We start from the raw sequence: 22,120 nt of genomic DNA, 5'->3' as shown, positions 1-22,120 counted from the left end.
TTGTGGGCTGTCTTTTTACTTTCTTAGTTATATCCTTTATAGCAAATCAGTTTTAGATTTTGATGAAGTCTAGTTTATCTTTTTTCCTTTTGTTGCTTGTGCTATTAGCATCATACATAAGAAACTGTTGTCTAACCTAAGTTCACAAGACTTGCTCCTGTGTTATCTATATGTTTTATACATTTATTTATTTATTTATTTATTTATTTATGAGATGGAGTCTTACTCTGTTACCCAGTCTGGAGTGCAGTGGCGTGATCTCCATTCACTGCAGCCTCCACCTCCTGGACTCAATCCATCCTCTCACCTCAGCCTCCTGAGAAGTTGGGACTATAAGTGTGTGCCACCATGTCTGGCTAATTTTTGTATTTTTTGTAGAGATGGGGTTTCGCTGCATTCCCCAGGCTGTTGTCAAACTCCTGGGCTCAAGCAATCCACCTGCCTTTGCCTCCCAAAGTGCTGGGACTAGAGCACCCAGCCACATTTAGCTCTTAATTAAGTTTTGATCCATCTTAAGTTAATTTTTATATATGGTGTGGTGTGGGGTCCAGTTTCATTTTTTTATATGTCCAGTTGTCTCAGCACCATTTGTAGAGAATACTATTTTCCCCCTATTGAATTGTCTTGGCACCGTTGTTAAAACTAATTGACGTATATGTAAAGGTTTGTCTGGGTTCCTAATTCTATTTCATTGGTCTCTAGATCTATCTTATGCCAGTACCACATTTGTTGGATTACTGTTGCTTTGTAGTAAATTTTAAAATTAGGAAGTAGGAATCCTCCAACCATGCTCTTCCTTTGTAATGTTGTTTTGGCTATTCTTGGTTCCTGGCATTTCCATATGAATTTTACTATCAACTTAACAATTTCTGCCAAACAAGGAAACTATAATTTTGATAGAGAATGCTTTGAATCTATAGATCAATTTTGAGTGTTGCCATCTTAACAGTGTTCAGTCTTCTGATCCATGAACATGGAAAATTTTCTCATTTATGTAGACTGTCTTTAATTTTTTTTTTTTTTTTTTTTTTTTAGATGGAGTCTTACTCTGTCACCCAGGCTGGAGTGCAGTGGCACGATCTTGGCTCACTGCAAGCTCCGCCTCCTGGGTTCGCGCCATTCTCCTGCCACAGCCTCCCGAGTAGCTAGGACTACAGGCGCCTGCCACCACGCCCAGCTAATTTTTTGTATTTTTAGTAGAGACGGGGTTTCACCGTGTTAGCCAGGATGGTCTCGATCTCCTGATCTCGTGATCTGCCCTCCTTGGCCTCCCAAAGTGCTGAGATTACAGGAGTGAGCCACCGCACCTAGCCTAATTTTTTAAAATGTTTTTACAATGTTTTGTACTTTTCAGTATATATTATATTTTTTGCTGCCTTTATTCGTAAATATGCCATTTGTTTTAATGCTATTATAAATGAAATTATTTTCTTAATTTCAACTTTAGGTTATTAATTGTTAGTGTATGGAAATACAATTGATTTTTATATATCGATCTCATACCCTGCAACCTTGATGAACTTGTTCATTTGTCCTAAAAGTTCTTTAAAGGGTTCCTTAGGATTTTCTATGTATAAGATTATATCTTTTGCAAGTAGAGTTTTACTTCTTTTTCAGTGCTTTTTATTTTTCTAGCTAGAGCCTCCATTATAATGATGAATATGGGAAGAGTGGACATCTCTCTTTGTTCATGATCTTAGGGGAAGGGAGTTTACTCTTTTGCCAGTAAGTACGTTAGCAATAAGTTTTTCGTAGATGTCCTTTATCAGTTAAGACAGTTACCTTCTGTTCCTAATTTGTTGAATGTTTTTAATAGTTAATTCTGTGAAATGCTTCTTGTGTGACTCTTGAGAGGGTCATGTAGTTTTTGTTCTTTATTCTATTGCTGTTGCATAGAACGTTGATAGATTTTCACATGTTAAACTAATTTTGAATTCCTAGGATAAATCCCACTTGGTAATGGTCTATAATACTTTTCACATATTGCTGATTTGGTTTGCTACTATTTTGTTGAGGGTTTTGGCATGTATATTCTTAAGGGATATTGGCCTATAGTGGGTTTTTGTTGTTATTGTTGTTGTTTTTTGTAATATCTTTGTCTGGTTTGGGTATCAAGGTAGTATTGACCTCAGAGAATGAGTTCAGAAGTGTTCCCTTTTTCTTAGTTTTGTGGAAGATGGTAGAATTTGTATTACTTTTTCCTTAAATGTTTGGTAGAATTCACCAGTAAAGTCATCTGGCTTTTGAGTATGTTTGTTGTTGTTGTTGTTGTTGTTGTTTTTGTTCTTTTGTAGGATGGTTTTTAGCCATAAATTTATTTTCTCTAATGGAAAATGTGCTATCCAGGTTATCTGTTTCTTCCTGAATGAGCCTCGGCCTGATTTGTTGTCTCTGTTACTTTGTCCTATCAACTCTAGCTGCTTTGGTCTTGCAGGACTTTTTGCTCTGTCTCCTCAACTTAAGGAATCCACTTGGATCCACCTCTGTTGTCCTTCCTTTACAGAGGCCTGGAAACTCTCTCAAGTCTCTAATCTGGGACCACAGGAGACCTCTCACCCTATTTGTGTCCCATCTCTTAGGGACCACTGTTCTTCATTATCTTATGTCTACTGTCTTAAGAACCATTGCTTCATGCATTTGTATGCTAGTTTGTTGTTTCAGGCAGTTGGGTGTACCCTTCCCTGTTGTGCCAGGGAAAATAGAAAGATGTTATATCTGCACAATATTTGTTTTTTTTAACAAAACAAAAAAAAGGACATTTTCAGATCTACAAGGATCCAGGAAATAAACTGCCATTTAAAATATTATGATAAACATCCTCCAGTTATTTGAACTAAAAAATAAAGACGTATTAGAATAAATTGAAATAAAAGCTGGTTTCAATCTCACCAAGTATCTAAATTCTTGAAAATAGGGAAGGATTAAATGTATCTTACAGGGCTGGGAGAACAGAAAAAGTTTTGTTAATGGAAACGAAATGTTGTGCAATTACTAGATGATAGAAAGCAGATGGAACTGAATTGAAATGGTGGCGAAACCTATCACCCAGAACGTATACAGGATAAAACTAAGCAGAAAGTAGGAACAGCTGCAGAAGATCTATAACCTCAGAGTGAGGTAGAACATTGGTAGAGGCCCTAGGCATCTACCAGCCTAATTGAAGGTTAACATTCAAAACAGGCCAATCAGACCCCTCCCCTAATACACGTTGCTCTGCTTTGTGGGACTGCGCTGTAGAGAGGGTGAACTGTCTATCTGAGGTGATTTCTAACATGGGGGTTGGCCTAGGGGAGAAGCATTGGGGAGTTTGAGGGAAACACAGAATGCAAATGGGGTGGGCAAAAGGGGAAATTCCTTAAAGAAACAGGCATAGACAAATAGGAAGTTCAAGCCAGCTGCCTGTAATAATCTACCCAATCTTCCAGTCATAAAATAGAAAACCAAAGACCATAAGACATTTGGGAAAGCCTAACAGCAAGATGCAGAAAGACCAAGGAAATAAAGAAAACAGCTGAACACAGAAGAAGCAAAGATGATAGGAAGTGTAATGGGTTGAATTGTGCCCTCCACACACACACACACACACACACACACACACACACACACAAAAGATAATTTTGAAGTTGTAGCTCCCAGTACCTCAGAATGTGACCTTATTTGGAACTGGTGTCATTCCAGATGTAACTAGTTGAGATAAAGGCAGAGTTGAGAAGGGTAGGCCCCAAATCCAGTGTTGAGAAGGGTAGGCCCCAAATCCAGTCTTATAAGACTGGTGTTCTTATAAGAATATGGCCAGGTAAAGACACAGGCACACAAGAACACCATGAAATGATGAGGGAAGATATTGAAATTATGTAACTGCAAGCTAGGGAATACCAAAAATTGCCAGTAAATTACTAGAAGCTAGGAAGAAGCAAAGAAGGATTCACCTATGGGTTTCTGAGGAAGATTGATTTCAGACTTCTATCATCCAGGACTACTTGACAGTAAATTTCTATTGTGTATGACACCCAGTTAGTGGTACTTTGCTATGGCAGCCCTGGGAAACGAATAATAAATCAGGGAGTAAAATAAATTTAATCATCATGACTGGAAAAATAGAATGTTCAAGTAACCCACAGGAAGGTAGAAAAAAGAGAATGAGCAGAATGAGAAACAGGAAACAGAAGACAAATAATAAAATTGCATGTTAGACTTAAGCCCTAGTCCCCCAGTATTTACCTTAAATGTAAATGGTCTAAATGCACCAATTATAGGACAGAGATAACTGCCCAAGCAATTTTCAGATTCAATGCTATTCCTATCAAGCTACCGACATTTTTCACAGAACTAGAAAAAGCCATTCTAAAGTTTGTATGGAACCAAAAAGAGCTCAAATAGTTAAAGCAATTCTAAGCAAAAAGAACAAAGCTGGAAGTATCACATTAACCAACTTCAAACTATACTATAGTGTTGCAGTAACCAAAACAGCATGGTACTGTTAGAGAAACAGACACATAGACCAATAAACAGAATACAGAACCCAGAAATAAAGCTGCACACCTACAGCCACCTGATCTTCAACAAAGTCAACAAAAATAAGCAACAGGAAAAGGATTCCCTATTTAATAAACGGTGCTGGAATAGCTGGCTAGCCATAGGCAAAAGAATGAAATTTGACCCCTATCTTTCACCATATACAAAAATTAACTGAAAATGGATGAAAGATTTAAATGTAGGACCTCAAACTGTAAGAATCCTAGAAGAAAACCTAGGAAACACCCCTCTGGACATAGGCCCTGGAAAATAATTTGGGACTACATCCTCAAAAGCAATTGCAACACACAAAAAAATTGACGAACAGGACCTAATTAAACTAAAGAGCTTCTGTACAGCAAAAGAAACAGACAACCTAGAGAATGGGAGAAAATATTTGCGTGCTATGTATCTGATGAAGGTCTAATATCCAGAATCTATAAAGAACTTAAACAATTGAAAAAGCAAAAAACAAAACATAACAAAAAAACTCATTAAAAAATGGACAGAAGACTTGAACAGACATTCCTTAAAACAAGACACACAAGCGGCCAGCAAGCATATGAAAAAGTGCTCCACATAATGAGTCATCAGAGAAATGCAAATCAACACCACAATGAGATACCATCTCACACCATTCAGAATAGCTGTTATTAAAAAGTTAAAAAAACAGACGCTGGTGAGACTGTGGAGAGAAGAGGATGCTTATACACTGTTGGTGGTAATGTAAATTAGTTCAGCCATTATGGAAAGCCATTTGGAGAATTCTCAACTTAAAGCAGAATTACCATTTGACTCAGCAATCCCATTACTGGATACATATCCAAAAGAAAACAAATTGTTCTACCAAAAAGACACATGCACTTGTACGTTCATTGCAGCACTATTCACAATAGCAAAGACATGGAATCAACATAGGTGCCCATCACCAGTGGATTGGGTAAAGAAAATGTGATACATATACAGCATAAAATACTATACATCCATAAAAAAGAATGAAATTATGTCCTTTGCAGCAACATGGATGGAGTTGGAGGCCATTATCCTAAGTCAGTTAACACAGAGACAAAAACCAAATGCCTCATGTTCTCACTTACAAGTTGGAGCTAACCACTGGGTATTCATGGATATAAAGATGGCAAAAATAGACACTGGGGACTGCTAGATGGGGGAGAAAGAGAGGGTGGCAAAGGTTGGAAAACTATTGAATACTATACTCAGTACCTGGGTGACGGAATCAATTATACCCCAAACCTTGGCATCATGCAGTATACCCAGGTAACAAACCTGCACATCTACCCCCGAATCTAAAATAAAAGTTGAAATCATTTTTTAAAAATATAGATGATTAGAGTTCTTAGTCCATTTTGTGCTGCTATAACATAATACCAGAGGCTAAGCAATTTATAATGAACAGAAATGTATTAAGTCACAGTTCTGAAGGCTTGGAAGTCTGAATCAGGTGGCTGGCATCTGTCAAGGGCCTTCTTGCTGTGTCATAATATGCCAGAAGGCATCACATGAAGGAAGTGCAAAGAGGGCAAGAGAGAGAGCATGAGCACATGCACATACGCAGCAGGGAGCCCAAACTTGTCCTTTTATAAGGAACCTAATCCTGTGATAATGATTCTACTCCCTTTGTGGCAGAATTAATCCATTTATGAGGGTGGAACCCTCATGGCTTACTCACCTCTTAAAGGTTCCACCTCCCAACACTGTTGCACTGGGGATTAAATTTCCTACATATGCTTTTTGGGGAACACATTCAAACCATAGCAGAGTAACAAAACATGATCCAACAGCATGCTGTCTACAAGAAACCTCAAATATAATGATATAGGCAGGTGAAAGTAAAAGGAAGAAAAATGTATATCATGAAAATATTTTTAAAAGCAGGAGTGGTTATATTAAAATCAGATAAAGTCAACTTCAGGGAAAATTACCAGAGGCAGAAAGGGACATTACCTCATGATTAAAAGATCTAGCCACTGAAATGACATAACTAATTTAAATGTATTCATTCCAAACCGCAAGACCTCAAAATACATGAAATACAAAAAAAAAAATGATAGGGCTAAAAAGATAAATAGACAAATTAACAATGATAGTTGGGGCTTTCCCACTTACGAATTAATAGAACAACTAGACAAATCAAGAATATAGAAAAATTGAACAATACACTCAACCAACAGAATATAACTGATATATAGAGAGCACTTCACACAACAACAGAATGCACATTTTTTTCCAGTGCCCATGGAACACTCACCACTAATAGACTGTATCCTAGGTCATAAAAGAAATTTCAAGAAATATTAAAGGAATTGAAATAGTACAGAGCATTGTTCTCTGATAACAATGGAATCAAACTAGAAATCAATAAGAGAAGGACAATAGGAAAATTTCCAACGTTTAAAAAGTAAACACACTAATAACTCATGGGTCCAAGAGGAAGTCACACAAGAAGCTTTTTAAATGCATAGAACTGAATGAAAATGAAAACATCCAAATATGTAGACTACAGCTAAAAGCAGTCCTGAGAGAAAAAACCAAAAGCTTATAGACAAAAGGTGAAAAAGGGAAAGATTTTAAATCAATAATCTAAGTTCTCACCTCCATAAACTGGAAGAATAGCAAAGCTAACTCAAAACAAGCTAAAGGGAAGGAATTATAAAGATCAAACCAGAAATCAATGAGATTGAAAACAGGAAAACAATACAGAGAAATCAATGAAACAAAAAGCTGACCCTGAAAAAAAATCAGTAAAATTGAAAAACCTCTATCCAACTGACAAAGAAGAGAGAGGACAGAAATTATCAATATAAGGGATGAAACAAGAGATATCAGTGTATATCAGCCATTTAAAGAATAATAAGGGAAAGCTGTGAACAATTTTATGTTCATAAATTCTGTAACTTGGAAGAAATGAGCCAATTCTTCCAAAACTACTGGAACTCAACCAACATGAACACTTGAATAGTCCTATAATCATTAAAGAAATTGAATTTATAATTTAATACTCCTAAAAAAGCAATCTCTGGGCCCAGATGATTTCGCTGGAAAATTTTACCAAATAGTTAAAGAAGAATTAAGTATCAATTTTATATAATTTCTTTCTCTTTTTTGAGACTGAGTTTTCACTCTTGTTGCCCAGGCTGGAGTGCAGTGGCATGATCTCGGCTCACCACAACCTCTGCCTCCCAAGTTCATTTGATTCTCCCGCCTCAGCCTCCCGAGTAGCTGGGATTACAGGCATGTGCCACCACGCCCAGCTAATTTTGTATTTTCAGTAGAGATGGGGTTTCTCCATGTTGGTCAGGCTGGTCTCCAACTCGTGACCTCAGATGATCTACCCGCCTTGGCCTCCCAAAGTGCTGGGATTACAGACATAAATAGAAGAGGGGACATTTCCCAACTCATTTATAGGGGTGATATTACCCTGATACTAAACTAAGACAAAGAAAGTCCTCTCCAAAAAAGACTTACAATCAGTATCTCTTGTAAACTTAGATATAAAACTCCTCGGCAAAATATTAACAAATCAAATACATCAATGTATAAAGAGAATGAGCAGAGCAGGAGTTATTCCAGATGTGCAAGGCTTGTTCAACACTGAAACATCAATTAATGTATTTTACCATATAAACAGGTTAAATATTAAATATTACATGATCATATGGATTGATACAGAAAAAGTAATTGACAAAACCACCAGCATTTATTCATGGTAAAAAGTTATCAAACTAGGATTAGAGGGGGAATCTTCTCAACCTGGTAAAGGGCATCTATGAAAAATTTACAGCTAGCATGATACTTAATAGTGAATTACTAAATCCTTTCTCCCTAAGATTGGGTACAAGGCAAGAGTGTCTACTCACACTAATCTCATTTAACGTCTTTGTGGAGGTTCTAGCCAGTGTAGTAGGGTACGGAAAGAAAGAAAAGGAATACCCATTGGAAAGGAAGAAATAAACCTATCTGTATTTACAGGTGACACAATTATCTATGTAGAAAATGCCGAAGAATCTTCAAAAAGACTCCTAGAATTAATAAGTGAGTTCAACAAGGTTTCAGGATACAAGATCAATAAACAAAATTCATCAAAATGTATACATTAAATATGTGCAAGTTTTTGTATATCAATTATACCTCAGTAAAAAATCAATTGCATTTCTGTATACTAACAATTAATAGATTCCAGAAGAAACACGAATATGACGTGACCATGGAGAAGCAAAAGAAAACAAGGAAGTATGCAATCATGAAGTGAATGCTTAGTCTCAGATCAAAGGCTTAAAGAAAAGATTGATTAAAACCTAAAAAGTGTGCTAAAGGAGAAGTTTCTCAACACCATTCCGCTTATTTTTCCAATATATCACACAGCTGGGCCCACGTTACCACATCCTTGTCAATACCAACTTTTCCATTAAAGCCAAACTGGACTTAGTGCAGTCAGTGATGGACAGTCTGTGTGCCAATTGTATCCCTTGTATAACTGATTGTATAATGGCTGAAATTGAGAAATTGGGGCGGAAGTATTGAGGATCATCAAGGATCCAAGATTTGAAAAGTTACCATGCACACACAGAGGAACCTATGCAGAAGACTGCCTAAAACAGAGAATAACCCAGCATTAAGTGTCACATTGTGGCCATGGTTGACCAGAGACCCTAAAAGAAGAATCCATAAGATTCCTAGAGTTCCTGTCATGTACATTTCTAACCATCATAGATACAACATGGAACTGATGTCAGATGATTATGGAGCCCCTTGGTTCTAATTCTTATAAGACAAAGTTCCTCTGCCTTTCTTAGACCAACTTTCTCTTGTTGCCAGTTCATTAAACATGCAATACCATAGGACAACAATAGCCTTTTCAAGAATGGTGCTGGAGCAATTGGATACCCAGTGGCAAAACTAAACAACAATAAAATCCTTTACCTAAACCTCATGTTTTATATAAAAATTAACCCAAAATTAAGTGAATTAAATGTAAAATATAAAACTATAAAACCTTTAGAAAAAAATATAGCAGAAAGTCTTCATGACATGTGTTTTGGCAGAGTTTTTTGTACTTGCCACCACAAGCACAATTGCTAAGAACTAAAACCAGTAATTGGACTTCATCAAAATTAACTTTTTTTCTCTTCAAAAGACTCAGTAAAATGGATGAAAAGGCAAGCTACAGACTGGGAGAAAATATTTGCAAAACCATATATCTTAAGAAAGGCGTATCTAGAATATTTAAAGAACTTTCAAATATCAAGAATAAAGAATCAAACATCCAGTTAACAAAGGGCAAAAGTCATGAATAGGTGATAAGATGTTCACTATCTGTTGCCATTAGGGAAATGTGAATTTAAACTACAACAAGATACCACCACCTGTCTATCAGAGTGGCAAAAAACAAAACAAAACAAAAAAACGCTAAGTGCTAGTGGAGATGCTGAGAAACTGGATCTTTTGTACATCGATGCTAGGAATGTAAAATGGTAAAACGCTACAGCTGCCTTAGAAAACAGTTTGACAGTTTCTTAAAGAACTAAATATGAATCTCCCATACAACCCAGCCATTGTACTCTTGGGCATTTATCCCAGAGGAATGAAAGCTGATGTTCACACAAAAACTTGTGCAAATGTTCACAGTAGTTTTATTTGGAATAGCTCCAAATTGGGAACAACTCACATTTTCTTTATGGGTGAGTTAGTTAAACTATGGTACATCTATGTCATGGAATAGTACTCAAAAAGAAATGAACTATTGTTACACAAAAACTTGGATGGATTTTAAAGAAATTATGCTGAGTGAAGAAAACCATGTATACAGTGTGATTCCATTTATGTAACATACTTGAAATGACAAAATGGCAAACCAGTTTGTGGTCACCAGTGATTCAGGATGGAGGAGAGTGAGAGTGGGCTCTTACTATAATGGAATCCTTGTGATGGAACTCTTCTTTATCTTGGTGGTGGTGGTGGTGGTTGTCACCAAATCTACACGTGTGGTTAAGTTGCACAGAGCTAAATACAGTGTGTACAAACACACATATGCACACACATGTAAAATTAGTAAAATCAGAATAAGGTTGATGGCTAATGTCCAAGCTGTGATACTGTGCCATAGTTATTATACAAGAAGTTTCCATTGGGGAAACTGGGTGAAGTATATATGGAATCTCTCTGTATTGGTTCTTACAACTGCATGTGAACCTACAAATATCTCAAAATAAAAGTTTAATTCACATGCAAAAGAATAAAATTGGACCTCTACTTACACTATATATAAAAATTAACTCAAAAGGCATCAAAGACCTCAATGTAAAAAGCTAAAGCTATAAAGCTCTTAGAAGAAAACTTGGGCATGATTGGGTGTGGTGGCTCTTGCCTGTACTCTCAGCACTTTGGGGAAGACAAGGCAGGAGGATTGCTTGAGCCCAGGAGTTCAAGACTAGCCTTGGCAACATGGTGAGACCTGTCTCTACACAAAATTTAAAAATTAGCCAGGTATGACAGTGTACCACTGTGGTCCCAGCTACTCAGGAGGCTGAGGTGGGAGGATTGCTTGAAGCCACGAGGTTGAGGCTGCAGTAAGCTATGTTTGTACTACTGCACTCCAGCCTGGGTGACAGAGAGAGATGCTGTCTCCCAAAAAAACAAAAATAAAAGAAAACATTCTTAGATCTATGTCACTGAAATCATACATATACCCAAGTATTAAAAAAACTGTTGTTAGAGTTTTCAAAATTAAAAATATTTTTTACTTCAACGGACAATATCAAGAAAGTGAAAAGACAACTTGCAGAAAGGAAAACAAACTTTTAAATTATATATTTGTTAAGGAACTTGTATTTAAAATATATAAAGAACTCTTAGAACTCAACTGTATAAAGACAAATGACCTATTTTTAAAACGGGCAAAGGGTCTGCACAGACATTTCTCTGAAGATACACAAATGGCCAATCAGCACATGAAAAGGTACCCCTCATCATTAGCCGTCAGGGAAGTACGTCGGAAAACCACGATAAGTTACCCCTCCAGACCTACTAGGATAACTCTAACTAAAAAGACAGAAAATAACAAGTGTTAGTGAAAATGGAATTTTCATACATTGCTGGTACAAGTGGCAGCTTTGGAAAACAGTCTGGCAGTTCTTCAAAAGGTTAAATATAGAGTTACTATGAAGCGGGTCAATGGGTACAGTTACAATTAAATAGGAGTTCGGGTCTAGCGTTTCACTGCACTATAGTTAATAATAATGTAATGTATATTTCAAAATAGCTGGAAGAGAGGATTTTGAATGTTCTCACCACAAATAAGGGATATATGTATGAGGTAAAGGATATGTTAATTACCATAATTTATTATACATTGTATATGTGTATTGAAACCTCACACTGTACCCCATAAAAATGTATAATTATGTGCCAATAAAAATAAAATAATAAAAAAACTTTTTTAAAAAGAAGAATATATGACCTTCTGATTTTGTGCTGTTAGTTTTGTTTGAGCAACTATATACACTTTGAAAAAGATGTATTTTAAAAAGTATGTAGGCTGGGCTCAGTGGCTCATGCCTGAAATCCCAGCACTCTGGGAGTCTAAGGAAGGAGAATTCCTTGAACCCAGGAGTTCAAAACTAGCCTGGGCAACATAGGGAGGCTATATCTCTACCCAAAAAAAAACAAAAAAAAATGAGCTGGGCAAGATGGTGGTGTGTGCTTTTGTTCCCAGCTACTCAGGAGACTGAGGCAGGAGGATCACTTGAGCCCAGGAGGTTGAGGCTAGAGTGAGGTGTGGTCATACCATACCACTGCACTCTAGCCTGGGCAACAGAGTGAGACCCTGTCTCAAAAAAAAAAAAAAAGAAAAGAAAAGAAGAGAAAAGTAAAAAGTATTCAGCAGACTACTCAGGCTGACACCACCATCAAGCCAAATTTTACTGTGTTTTTTTGAGTACTAATACCATCTTCAACAAAATTTAAATGGTCTTATTTGTTAATTTTCAGCTTCCTAATGAAGATCCTGAGATTTTCGACATTTCATCCAAGTGCCTGTCTATACTGGTTCAGCTGTACGGAGGGGAAAACCCAGACAGCCTCTCTCCTGAAAATGTGGAAATTTTTGCTCATTTGCTGACATCCAAGGAGGACCCAAAGGAACAGAAGCTTCTGTTAAGGATTCTCAGAAGAATGGTGAGTTTACATAGAAACTGGGGACACTGGGTGGCTTTGCTGGCAGCCACAAGGGCAGTGAATAGCCATTTCTTGTACCTAATTTCAGATTTCCAGAAAATTTGCAAGAGTGGTAAAGAACTCCAGTCACCTTTCTTCTTAATCACCTGTTGTTGACATTTGTCATATACTGTTCATCTGCATATATACATATTTTTTCTGAACCATTTGGGAGTAAGTTAGAGACATTGTGCCTCGCACCTCTTAACATCTAAGTATGTATTTCCTAAAATAAAATTGATATTCTGTTACTTAAGTAATCAAAATCAGGAAATTTAACACTGATAAAATTCCTTTACCAGTCGTCTGTCCATATTCTAGTTGGGTCAGCTGTCTCAGTAACTTTCATAGCTTTTTTCTGGTATAGGATACAGTCCAGGATTATGTATTTTGGTAGACATGTGTCTTTAATCTGGAATAGTCTTTCAGTCTTTGTCTTTCATGATATTTTTGAAGATTATAGGCCAGGTTTTGTTGGGTTTTTTTCCTCCCTCAGAGGCCTTGGGGGTCAGCGTGGCCTCCTCCCCCTGGAACGAAGCGCTGGAAGGGGCTTGAGTGAGCATGCAGTCCTATTCTCCTTTCATGTATTTATTTTTATTTTTTATTTTTTGAGACAGAGCCTAGCTCTGTTGCCCAGGCTGGAGTGCAGTGGCATGATCTTGGCTCACTGCAACTGACTAGAGCCCAAGCATTCTACATCTCTGTTGAGGCTGTGCGTCTGAGGGGTCTTCAGTTACCAGCCTCTCCTTAGAAGTGTCTCTGCTTTTCTTCCCACCTGGCCACCAACTGCCCTCTCCTGGGCCCACCTTGTGCATGGCAGCAGCGTCTTCACCAGCTTTTGTTGTCTGGCCTGGTCGGAGGGTACATTTGGCCACCTGTGTAGACCAGGTATTTTGTAGCATCTCCCTGAGTTTGGGTCTGTTTGATGTGTCTTCACGATTCGATTTGTGAGTACTCTAGAAGTAAATTGGTCCTTCTCAATCTATCACATCCAGAGGCTCTTGGTGGCTGTTTGCCCCTTACTGGTGGTGTTAATTTTGATCACTTGTTTTAATCAATGTGTAGTTAGTTATTATTATTTTGTAGTAGTTGCAAAATGGATGTTTTCTCATCCCTAGCATTTATAATTCCCAGCATTCCACTGTAAGGAAAAACTTTCCCTTCTGCTTCACTTATTTTATTTAAAAATGCATATATAGCTGAGGTCTATTTGAAAGTACTTTTGAAAACCTATTCTCTTTCTACAGTAAATCTTTCTCTGCTGATTTTGAAGGCCACTATTTACAGTAGCTAGTGTTGAAGTTAATAAAGGATGGGGGTTCTGTTCACTTGTCATCTTCTGGTTTGTCAGTCCGTGTTCACTTCTAGATCCTAGTACCTTGAGGTGTCCTTTGGCAGGTGGAAGCTGTGGATGTTCCAGAGAGTTGTACTTAAAATGACTTGCACCAATTTGATAAGTAGACAGTTGCGAGTGACCCAGCTGAACCTGCATGACAGGTGATGGGTGACAGAATTAGAAGGGAGATAAGGAGATTGACTCCCTCACTGCTGTATTGTGCTGCTGTGTGGATGTGACTCCCCTCAACCCCAAAACAAGACTTACTAATCTCAGCAGAGTCATTACCTGAGTTGCAGGATTATGATGGTCTAGTCCAGTTCCCCAAGTGTGGGATGAATACTTCTGAGGAGAGTAGGTTTTGGAGACGGTGCACCAGCCTAGCACTAGATGATGTGGAATCACGTAGTGAGGCAGTTATTTCATTTCCATTTTCTATTGGTCTTTCTGGTTATTCAAGGCAAAAGCCTCAGTTTGTTGTTGTGTCTTTAACACCTCTCTAATCCTTCAGAATTTCCCTTTTAACAGAGCAGGCCTCTCAAGCTCTCATCTTTTACAGTGGAGATGTTTCTTTAAAAAATTATTTAAAGAAAAAAGGTGAGTCAATCTGAAGACAAGTACTAGAGAATATAATAATACAAGTGATCTGTAGATATGGCAAAAGTGTGAATTTGGTAGAAAATGTCAAAAACTTGGAAAATATTGGTCTGATATCTGATATGGTTAAATTTTGTAGGGATCTATAGTCTCTTTGAAATTCAGGACCAGATTTTTTTTTTTTGAAACTTAGAATTTTCACATCTTTTTGGCATGGTACTTATACTGTATATTATATGATGCCCATAGGAGGCACTCAGGCAATGCCACCATAAGCACAGTAATATTTCTGTGGCAAAATGTATGAATATTTACACCAGGCAGAGGTAAATTAAGACCAAACATGGGCTCTTGTGAGTTCAGGTCAGGTTTTGCTACCATATGTGTTTTTGAACAATATGAAATATGTGTTTTGAACTTATGAAAAAAGATTCGGATTTTCAGAGCTCTCTAGATTTTAGAATTGCAGATATTATGGAAGTAAGTTATGTTATTTACTAAAACACTGATCAAATTAATCATACAGATTAATTAATAAGACTCCAACTTGTTCGAAATAAACAGATTCTACCGTCTTTTAGTTTGCTTTACTATTTAAAATGGCTTCTTTATAATATCTGACCTTCCTCATAGGGCCAGGTAGATTTTGCTTTGTGGAAGAAAAGTTGAATCCAAGTGATTTTTACCTTTGTATGCAAAAACAGAAGTTGATCCTGGTGCTGCTCATCTATTTTCTTTTTATTGTGGTAAAATGTATATAGCATAACATTTATCACTTGAATTATTTTTAAGTATGTGGTTCAGTGGCATTAAGCATATTCATATTGTTGTGCAACCATCACTATTATCCATCTCCACAACTTTTTCATCTTCCCAAACTGAAACTCTGTGCCTATTAAACAATAACTTCCCACTCCTCCTTCTCCCAGTGCCTGGTAACCACCATTCTACTTTGTTTCTATGAATTTGACTACTCTAGGTACCTCGTACAAGTGGAATTATACAATATTTGTCCTTTTATGTCTGGCTTGTTTCACTTATTGTAGTGGCTTCAAGGTTTATTCATGATGTAGCACATGCTAGAATTTCCTCCCTTTTTAGGGCTAATAATCCATTGTTATGTGTATACCACATTTTAAAAATGTATGATCCATTGATGGACATTTGTGTTGTTCCACCTTTTCTGTCCCATTTATTGATTTTTTAAAACTTATCTCTGTTATTATCAGAATTGGCTCATGGATTTTTCAGTGGGTTACAATCCACGGCTGCCCCAGATTTGGCTAATGGAAATGGCTTTCGGATGTCTGCTATGTCTTTTGACATTCTCCATCTTCTTCTTCTTCTTCTTTTTTTTTTTTTTTTTCTGGAGTGCTTTCAATCATAATGTGATATTCCAGGCTCATATTGTATTACTACTCCAGCCTTGGAATCAGGCATTTCTCCAAAGAACTATGGAGCCTTTCTGTGTGGTATTTAGGAAGTAAGATGCAAAAACGTTCTGGATTGGGATTAAAACAACTGTTTGTTTGCTTAGCAACAATAACAGAAATAGCCTGGACAGTCCCAAGATACTGTTTTCTACCCTCTTCTGGAGGGTACCTGTGAAGGTCACTCTAACTCTTTGATGTCTCTACTTTAGTTTTTCAAGAATGCCCATAATGTTTGCAGGCCTGCCATCTGTGATAAATGCCTCAAAATCTTCTGAAAACCTTCTGATTTACCCTGGGTAAGTCAATGTTGGGTCAAGTCATATAAAACATATAATCAGAGATTCTAGGGGCCCCAGTCAGCTCAGCTATGGCCTTGAACTTGCCCATCCTGAAGCTCAGTTCTAATTAAATGGAATACAGATGGTCTCCAGTTTACCATGGTTCAAATTAGGATTTCTCAACTTTGCATTGGTGCAAAACTGATGCTCATTTAGCAGAAACTGTATTTCAGGTACCCATACAACCGTTCTATTTTTTACTTTCAATATGGTCTTCAATAAATTACATGAGATACTCAATACTGTGTTACAAAATAGGCTTTGTATTAGATGATTTTGCTCAATTGCAGGCTAATGTAAGTGTTCTGAGCACATTTAAGGTACGCTGGGCCATGACGTTTGGCAGGTTAGGTATACTAAATGCATTTTTGACTTACATTATAATGGGTTTATTGGGAAGTAACCCCATCTGTACTGAGGTTAGTACATTTGAAGAGAAATAGCAGCAGGTTACCCAAAGAGGAGTGTGATACCACCTGTCTCATACTTCTGGACTGATTTAGTCCTCCTTCCTCTTTGTCCTTCTGTTCTCTGTTTTTAATTCTCTGGCAGCCATTGCTTTATAATTGTTGGCTTAGTTTCTGTTCTTATCTTTACATTACCCTTGTTCCCGAGTGGTAATGTGGTCGGTCTTGTTATTTGTTGTATCTTCAGAATGTTATGGTGTCTGACGTGTAAAAGATGTTCATCAGTTGTTGGTTACTACTGTGTGGTAGTCTCTGTGTTAGGATTTTTGGTGGATTAATCTCCTTTAATCTTGACAGCATCCCTGGAGAACAGCTCCAGTGATTGTTCCCAGATCATTCCCATTTTATAGGTTATAACTTAAGGCTTAAGGAGCTTAAGTAATGTTCCCAAGGCCACCAACTAGGGAATGATAGAGCTGGTATCAAGCCCAGGTTGGATTGCCCCAGCCCATTCTCCTTCGAAGTAGCTGGCCCCAGGCTGCTGCTTTGCCAAGGACTGATCTGAATTCCTCAGGCATTTGTCAGGCAGAATTTGACTGAACTTTGATCCAGACAGCACCTGAGAGATTCATTCTTTTATTCATAGAAAAACAAGTAATGGATAGAGTTATGACTGTGTGCAAAGCACTGCACTGGAGATATTGAAACAGACACGATCTTGCTGCTCCCTGCCCTCAGGGATCTCTAGCCAGAGAGACATAGAAGCAACCAGCTTCATTACAAAACAGGATCCAATCAGTGCTACACTGGAGGAGCCAAGAAAGTTCCACAGGAACAATCATTCTGGGGAGGAAGTTGGCAAGACATGATGTTTAAACTGCGTATGGAAGAATGTGTTGGTATTCTACACACTGAGCAGGAAGAAGTACATCCTGAGCAAAGACCCAGAAATCCATGGAGCCAGATTGGGAAGACATAAGAATGGGCCAGGAAAAGCCAGAGCTTCACTGAACATTAACTTTAGGAGAATTTAGAGTTTAGACATTGTTGATGGAATTAAGAAATTCTGGTCTCTGAAAGAAAAGGCTGCTGGCAGCATCTTAATTGAATTAGTTTTCCTTACTGTGGAATAAAACTTTACCATAGTAGCTGTCACAGAATAGGTATTTAGCATTTACTGAGCTGAATAAGGAATGTTCATAAAATACAGCGTTTTTGTTATTGGCAGTTCATTTTTGGTCTTCAGTCCATATTGGGAGCTCGTGTTAGTACTTTGTAGACACACCTAGGTCAGACTGAGAAGGACCATAAAATACATTTAGTTATCCCATAGTCTGAAGCTTCAGTCTTCTCCACAGTAGCCCTGCCAAGTTTCTGAAGACTGCATGAGATTGGATATGCATATGGATAGAGGACAGGAACTTGAGTGATATAAGGAACACATGCAAAAATTTCCTGTGACTTTGGGGAGACCCAACTCTCAGGCTCGGCTCACTGGAGCAGAAGAATCAGATTCCGTAGAGATACAGAGCCATTCTAGATTTATTACCTGGTGCCAGTAATTGGATTAAGGAGGCCTGACAAATGCATTTTCTTGACCATAAGAAGTTGGGGAGGAAAAGACAAGTTCCCTGAGGACCTAGTCAGAGGATATTCATTAAGTACCCACTCCCACCAGGAGCACATCTAAAAAGAAGAGTATTCTAAGCTGATGGGGTCATCTCTTTTAAAACCCTGATGGAAGAGTGGCCTCCTGTGCCCAAAGCTGAGCAAGTCTGGATGGATTCAGAGGGCAAGCCCAAGATACGTTTGACTCCATAATTTACAGGTAATGAGCATGTCAGTGACTGGTAAACCATGGTTGTTAGAGAATCATATTGGGGAATCATGTGGCAGATCCCTCCCTGTGAATCACAGCAAGGGTCCTGGATTCTTGACTTTTCTGTTTAAAGTCCCAATCTTGTGACAGTCACTTTCTAAAACTATAATTTTCACTAACAAATTAAAGAAATAGAATGTTTAATTTCTGCTAATAGAGATGGGATGTGTTTTGCCTCTAGGGTGCTCTTTCTTATGTAGTCTGTATTTAGAACATCCGGAGAATGTTGAAGAAACCTAACGATTTAATTATCTGCTGTAATTTAAGAGGAAGTTGGGAGGTTTTATAATTATACTTTCTGCTTTAGCTTTAAAAATGTGATGGAAATCCTTCAAGTGTCTCCCAAGTTTACCTTTCCCTTAAACTGGATATCAGTGGGAGTTTTCCCAGGGCAATGATTGTAGATTAGCTACTTGTCTCTTAATTAAAGCTAGCTTACTCCAACACTCAAAATATTGACTACACACGAACCACCACAGATTTGTTCTGTGCCTAAAATTGGCTTAAATATATGCTATCAACTACTCTCTGAAAGCAGAAAAATAGTCCATGGGAGGGTGACTATAATATGCTGATGTTACTAACTCCCTGTTGCCTTCTCACCCATCTAACTGGTGCAGCAGAGGTGGAAGGAGTGTGATTTGCAATAACTCTCTAAAGATGAATAGTATTAAGGATTTGTTACAAATACCTGTTCCATGAAGAATCTTTATCCTGTGGTCTTCAGAAAGTCTTGCTGTGCTCACTATCATTTTCCTTCTGAATTCTCATATAGGTGACCGGCCCCTCTCATTCCACATGAGAACACGCATGTTATGTTGCTGAAAATGAGTGTAATATAGCATTTCTTTATGTACAGAGTCATTACATTTTTAAAGAGACCAGATGAGGAAACTAGGAGTTCTGTAGCCATTCTTTTAATATTTTAGCACCAGGTTGGGCTGTAGAATTTAGAATCAGAAGAGGCACTGTTTCTCCTAGAAAAGTAAAGAAATATTCCTTGAGATATAATAAAAAGGTGAAATTATACCTCTCTCCCTCCTATTTTTCTTGTGGTTAAGACCTTCTATTCTTGACTTGTATTCTTAAAGGAGAAAAGAATGGGGATTGATGTAAAACCAGTAAAATTTCTAAGAGAAACACTATGCACCCAAATGAGTTAAACGTAAATTTAATCAATTTTATGAAATCTGGTTTTTTAGAAGATTTCCTAAAACCCTGAGAGGATGCTCTTAAGCGTTTCTGAAAGAGATCTTTTATTGAATCCATACACACCCATTTGCAGTTCCACTGGAGAGGCATTCTCTGCCACTGATTGCCATAGGGTTTGCAAGTTAATTTGGGAACTCTTTGAATGATTTTGTTGTATCTTTCCAACAAAGAAAAGAAACATGGATGGCACTGGATGATATTATGTTAAATGAAATAAGCCAGGCACAGAAAGATAAACACCGCATGTTTTCACTCATATGTGGAAGCTAAAAAAAGTTGCTCTCATAGAAGTAAAAAGTAAAACAGAGGATTCTAGAGGCTGGGAAGGGAAGGGAAGGGGGATGGGAGGAAGGATAGGGAGAGATTTGTTAAAGGATACAAAATTACAGCTAAATAAGAGGAATAAGTCCTAGCACTCTATACCATTGTAGGATGACTATAGTTAATAATAAAACACAGTTTCAAAGAGCTAGAGAAAGATACTGAACATTTTCAACGCAAAGAAATGATAAATGTTTTAAATGATAGATATCCTAATTACGTTGATCTGACCACTATACATTATATGTATTGAAACATCACTGTGTACCTCATGAATATGTACACTAATAATTTGCCAATTTTTAAAAAAGTCTATTAAAGAAAAAGAAATATAGTGCCTAAAATTTTTACGTAATTCCCTGAAGAGATATTCCTGAGATTTTCAGCAAGGCAGATTCAGAAAATGGCTAGTGGAACAGAGTCATTTATAGCCAGTCCTTCTCAGGACTCAGACCTCAGTGTTACTATGATAAAATGATAGTCCACCTCCAGAGCGTTGAGGAAATATATAGATCTTTCCCATAGGTATCGACAAGATCACATGTCACAGGATGTGACAGAGAAAGCTTCCTTAAGATCCATCTGAACATGTCTCATTTCCCCACACATCAGCTCTCTACTTTCCTCCTCACTTGGGTTCTCCTCCTAGTATCTGCAGTTTGATTCCATATAAGGATGTATGATCTAGAACCATTGCAAGAGGCATTGAATAGGAAAAAATCAACCAGGTCTGATTGAGTATAGGTCTCTGAGGCAGGAGAATGTGAGCTAAGTGTGGCTCTAGATTCGTGGACCACAAATTGAACACAAAGGGTCAACAAAAGTTTTAGGTGGTTCTGGGTTCTCTGGTTTGGCTGTGGTTCCAATTCTCCCTCTGTTCTTATATTCAAGTGATTCAAACGTTTGTTTCCTGCCTGACTTTTGAGAAAACTGGAGTCTGTGGACCCCACTTCATGGGAATTCCTAATCCAAATACCTGGAATATAATTAGTACCTTCAGTAGAGGTAGAGAAAAACCCATTTAATATGGTGAGTTTAATTTTACACATGTTCAGTTAAAAATAACAAATAACACCTTGAAAAAGTGATCTGGTGTTTGAAAATTAGGGTGGATGAATATGAAAGGCCACAAAATGAAATGCAAAATTAGATTCTAGTTGCAAAAAAAAGGAATATGTATATAAGAGTTATCAATATTGAGATAATAGCTAAATCCACAAGAGTGGAGTCATTAATTCGTTCAGCAGTAGTATATTGAGCATCTGTTATGAGCCAAACATGGAAGTGCTGAAGGTATAATACATGAAGAACAAGACAGGCAACCCCTCTGCTCTCATGAAGTTTATGACCTGAATGGCTGAATACAGTATATTTCTTCCCAGAAATGGTATAAAGGATAATAATAAGCATCCAGGGTTGAGATTTGGAAAATATTGTCAGTTAAGGAGGTTGAAAAGTTTCATGTGTGTTTTAAAGATAAAACAATGTGAAAGTCAGCTTAGTGGAATAGACAGAATGTGGCCTAGGAGCCCATAGCCCTGAGTTCCAATCTCAGCTCTTCAGTCAACTACTTTTACTGCCATAGACAAGACACAACCTCTCTAAGTTTCACTACTGACAAAGCAAGCAAGTTGATTGAGATTTGTGTTTTTCCAACTACACATCATGATCCACTGAAAGCAATTTAAAGTTTCACAGTGCAGCATTTGTTATTTAAATAAAAATGAAATAGAACAGAATAACAAATCTTAATGTGTTATTCATAGGATATTGCTTTGTGAAACTTTTTTTTCCCGTTTTCTGCATCTGTTTGCACATGTGGCTGTGTGTACCAAGTTGTGATATGAAGT

At 37.5% G+C, this 22,120-nt stretch overlaps 1 protein-coding gene and 1 pseudogene across 7 annotated transcripts in view; both read left to right on the top strand.

Moving 5' to 3' along the window:
- Positions 1-22,120, top strand: part of LOC105480615 (unc-51 like kinase 4) — a 682,911-nt gene that overhangs the window by 524,682 nt on the left and 136,109 nt on the right. For 6 of the 7 annotated variants that reach the window (XR_011619999.1, XM_071091486.1, XM_071091487.1 and 3 more), the window contains one exon: positions 12,523-12,708. Coding sequence is in view for 6 of the 7 variants with exons in the window: in XM_071091486.1 (XP_070947587.1) it covers positions 12,523-12,708 (186 nt within the window). In the remaining variant the exon portion in view is untranslated. Of the gene's footprint in view, positions 1-12,522; positions 12,709-16,322; positions 20,295-22,120 lie in introns of those variants that run through there. The other variant, XM_071091488.1, reaches the window with a different exon arrangement.
- On the top strand, positions 2,269-12,514 carry LOC139361946 (rRNA-processing protein FCF1 homolog pseudogene; annotated as a pseudogene).

The sequence above is a fragment of the Macaca nemestrina genome, chromosome 2, assembly GCF_043159975.1.
Source record: "Macaca nemestrina isolate mMacNem1 chromosome 2, mMacNem.hap1, whole genome shotgun sequence".
NCBI lineage: Eukaryota > Metazoa > Chordata > Mammalia > Primates > Cercopithecidae > Macaca > Macaca nemestrina.
The sequence above is the reverse complement of the archived record's forward strand: the minus strand, read 5'-3'. Positions and strand labels throughout refer to the sequence as shown.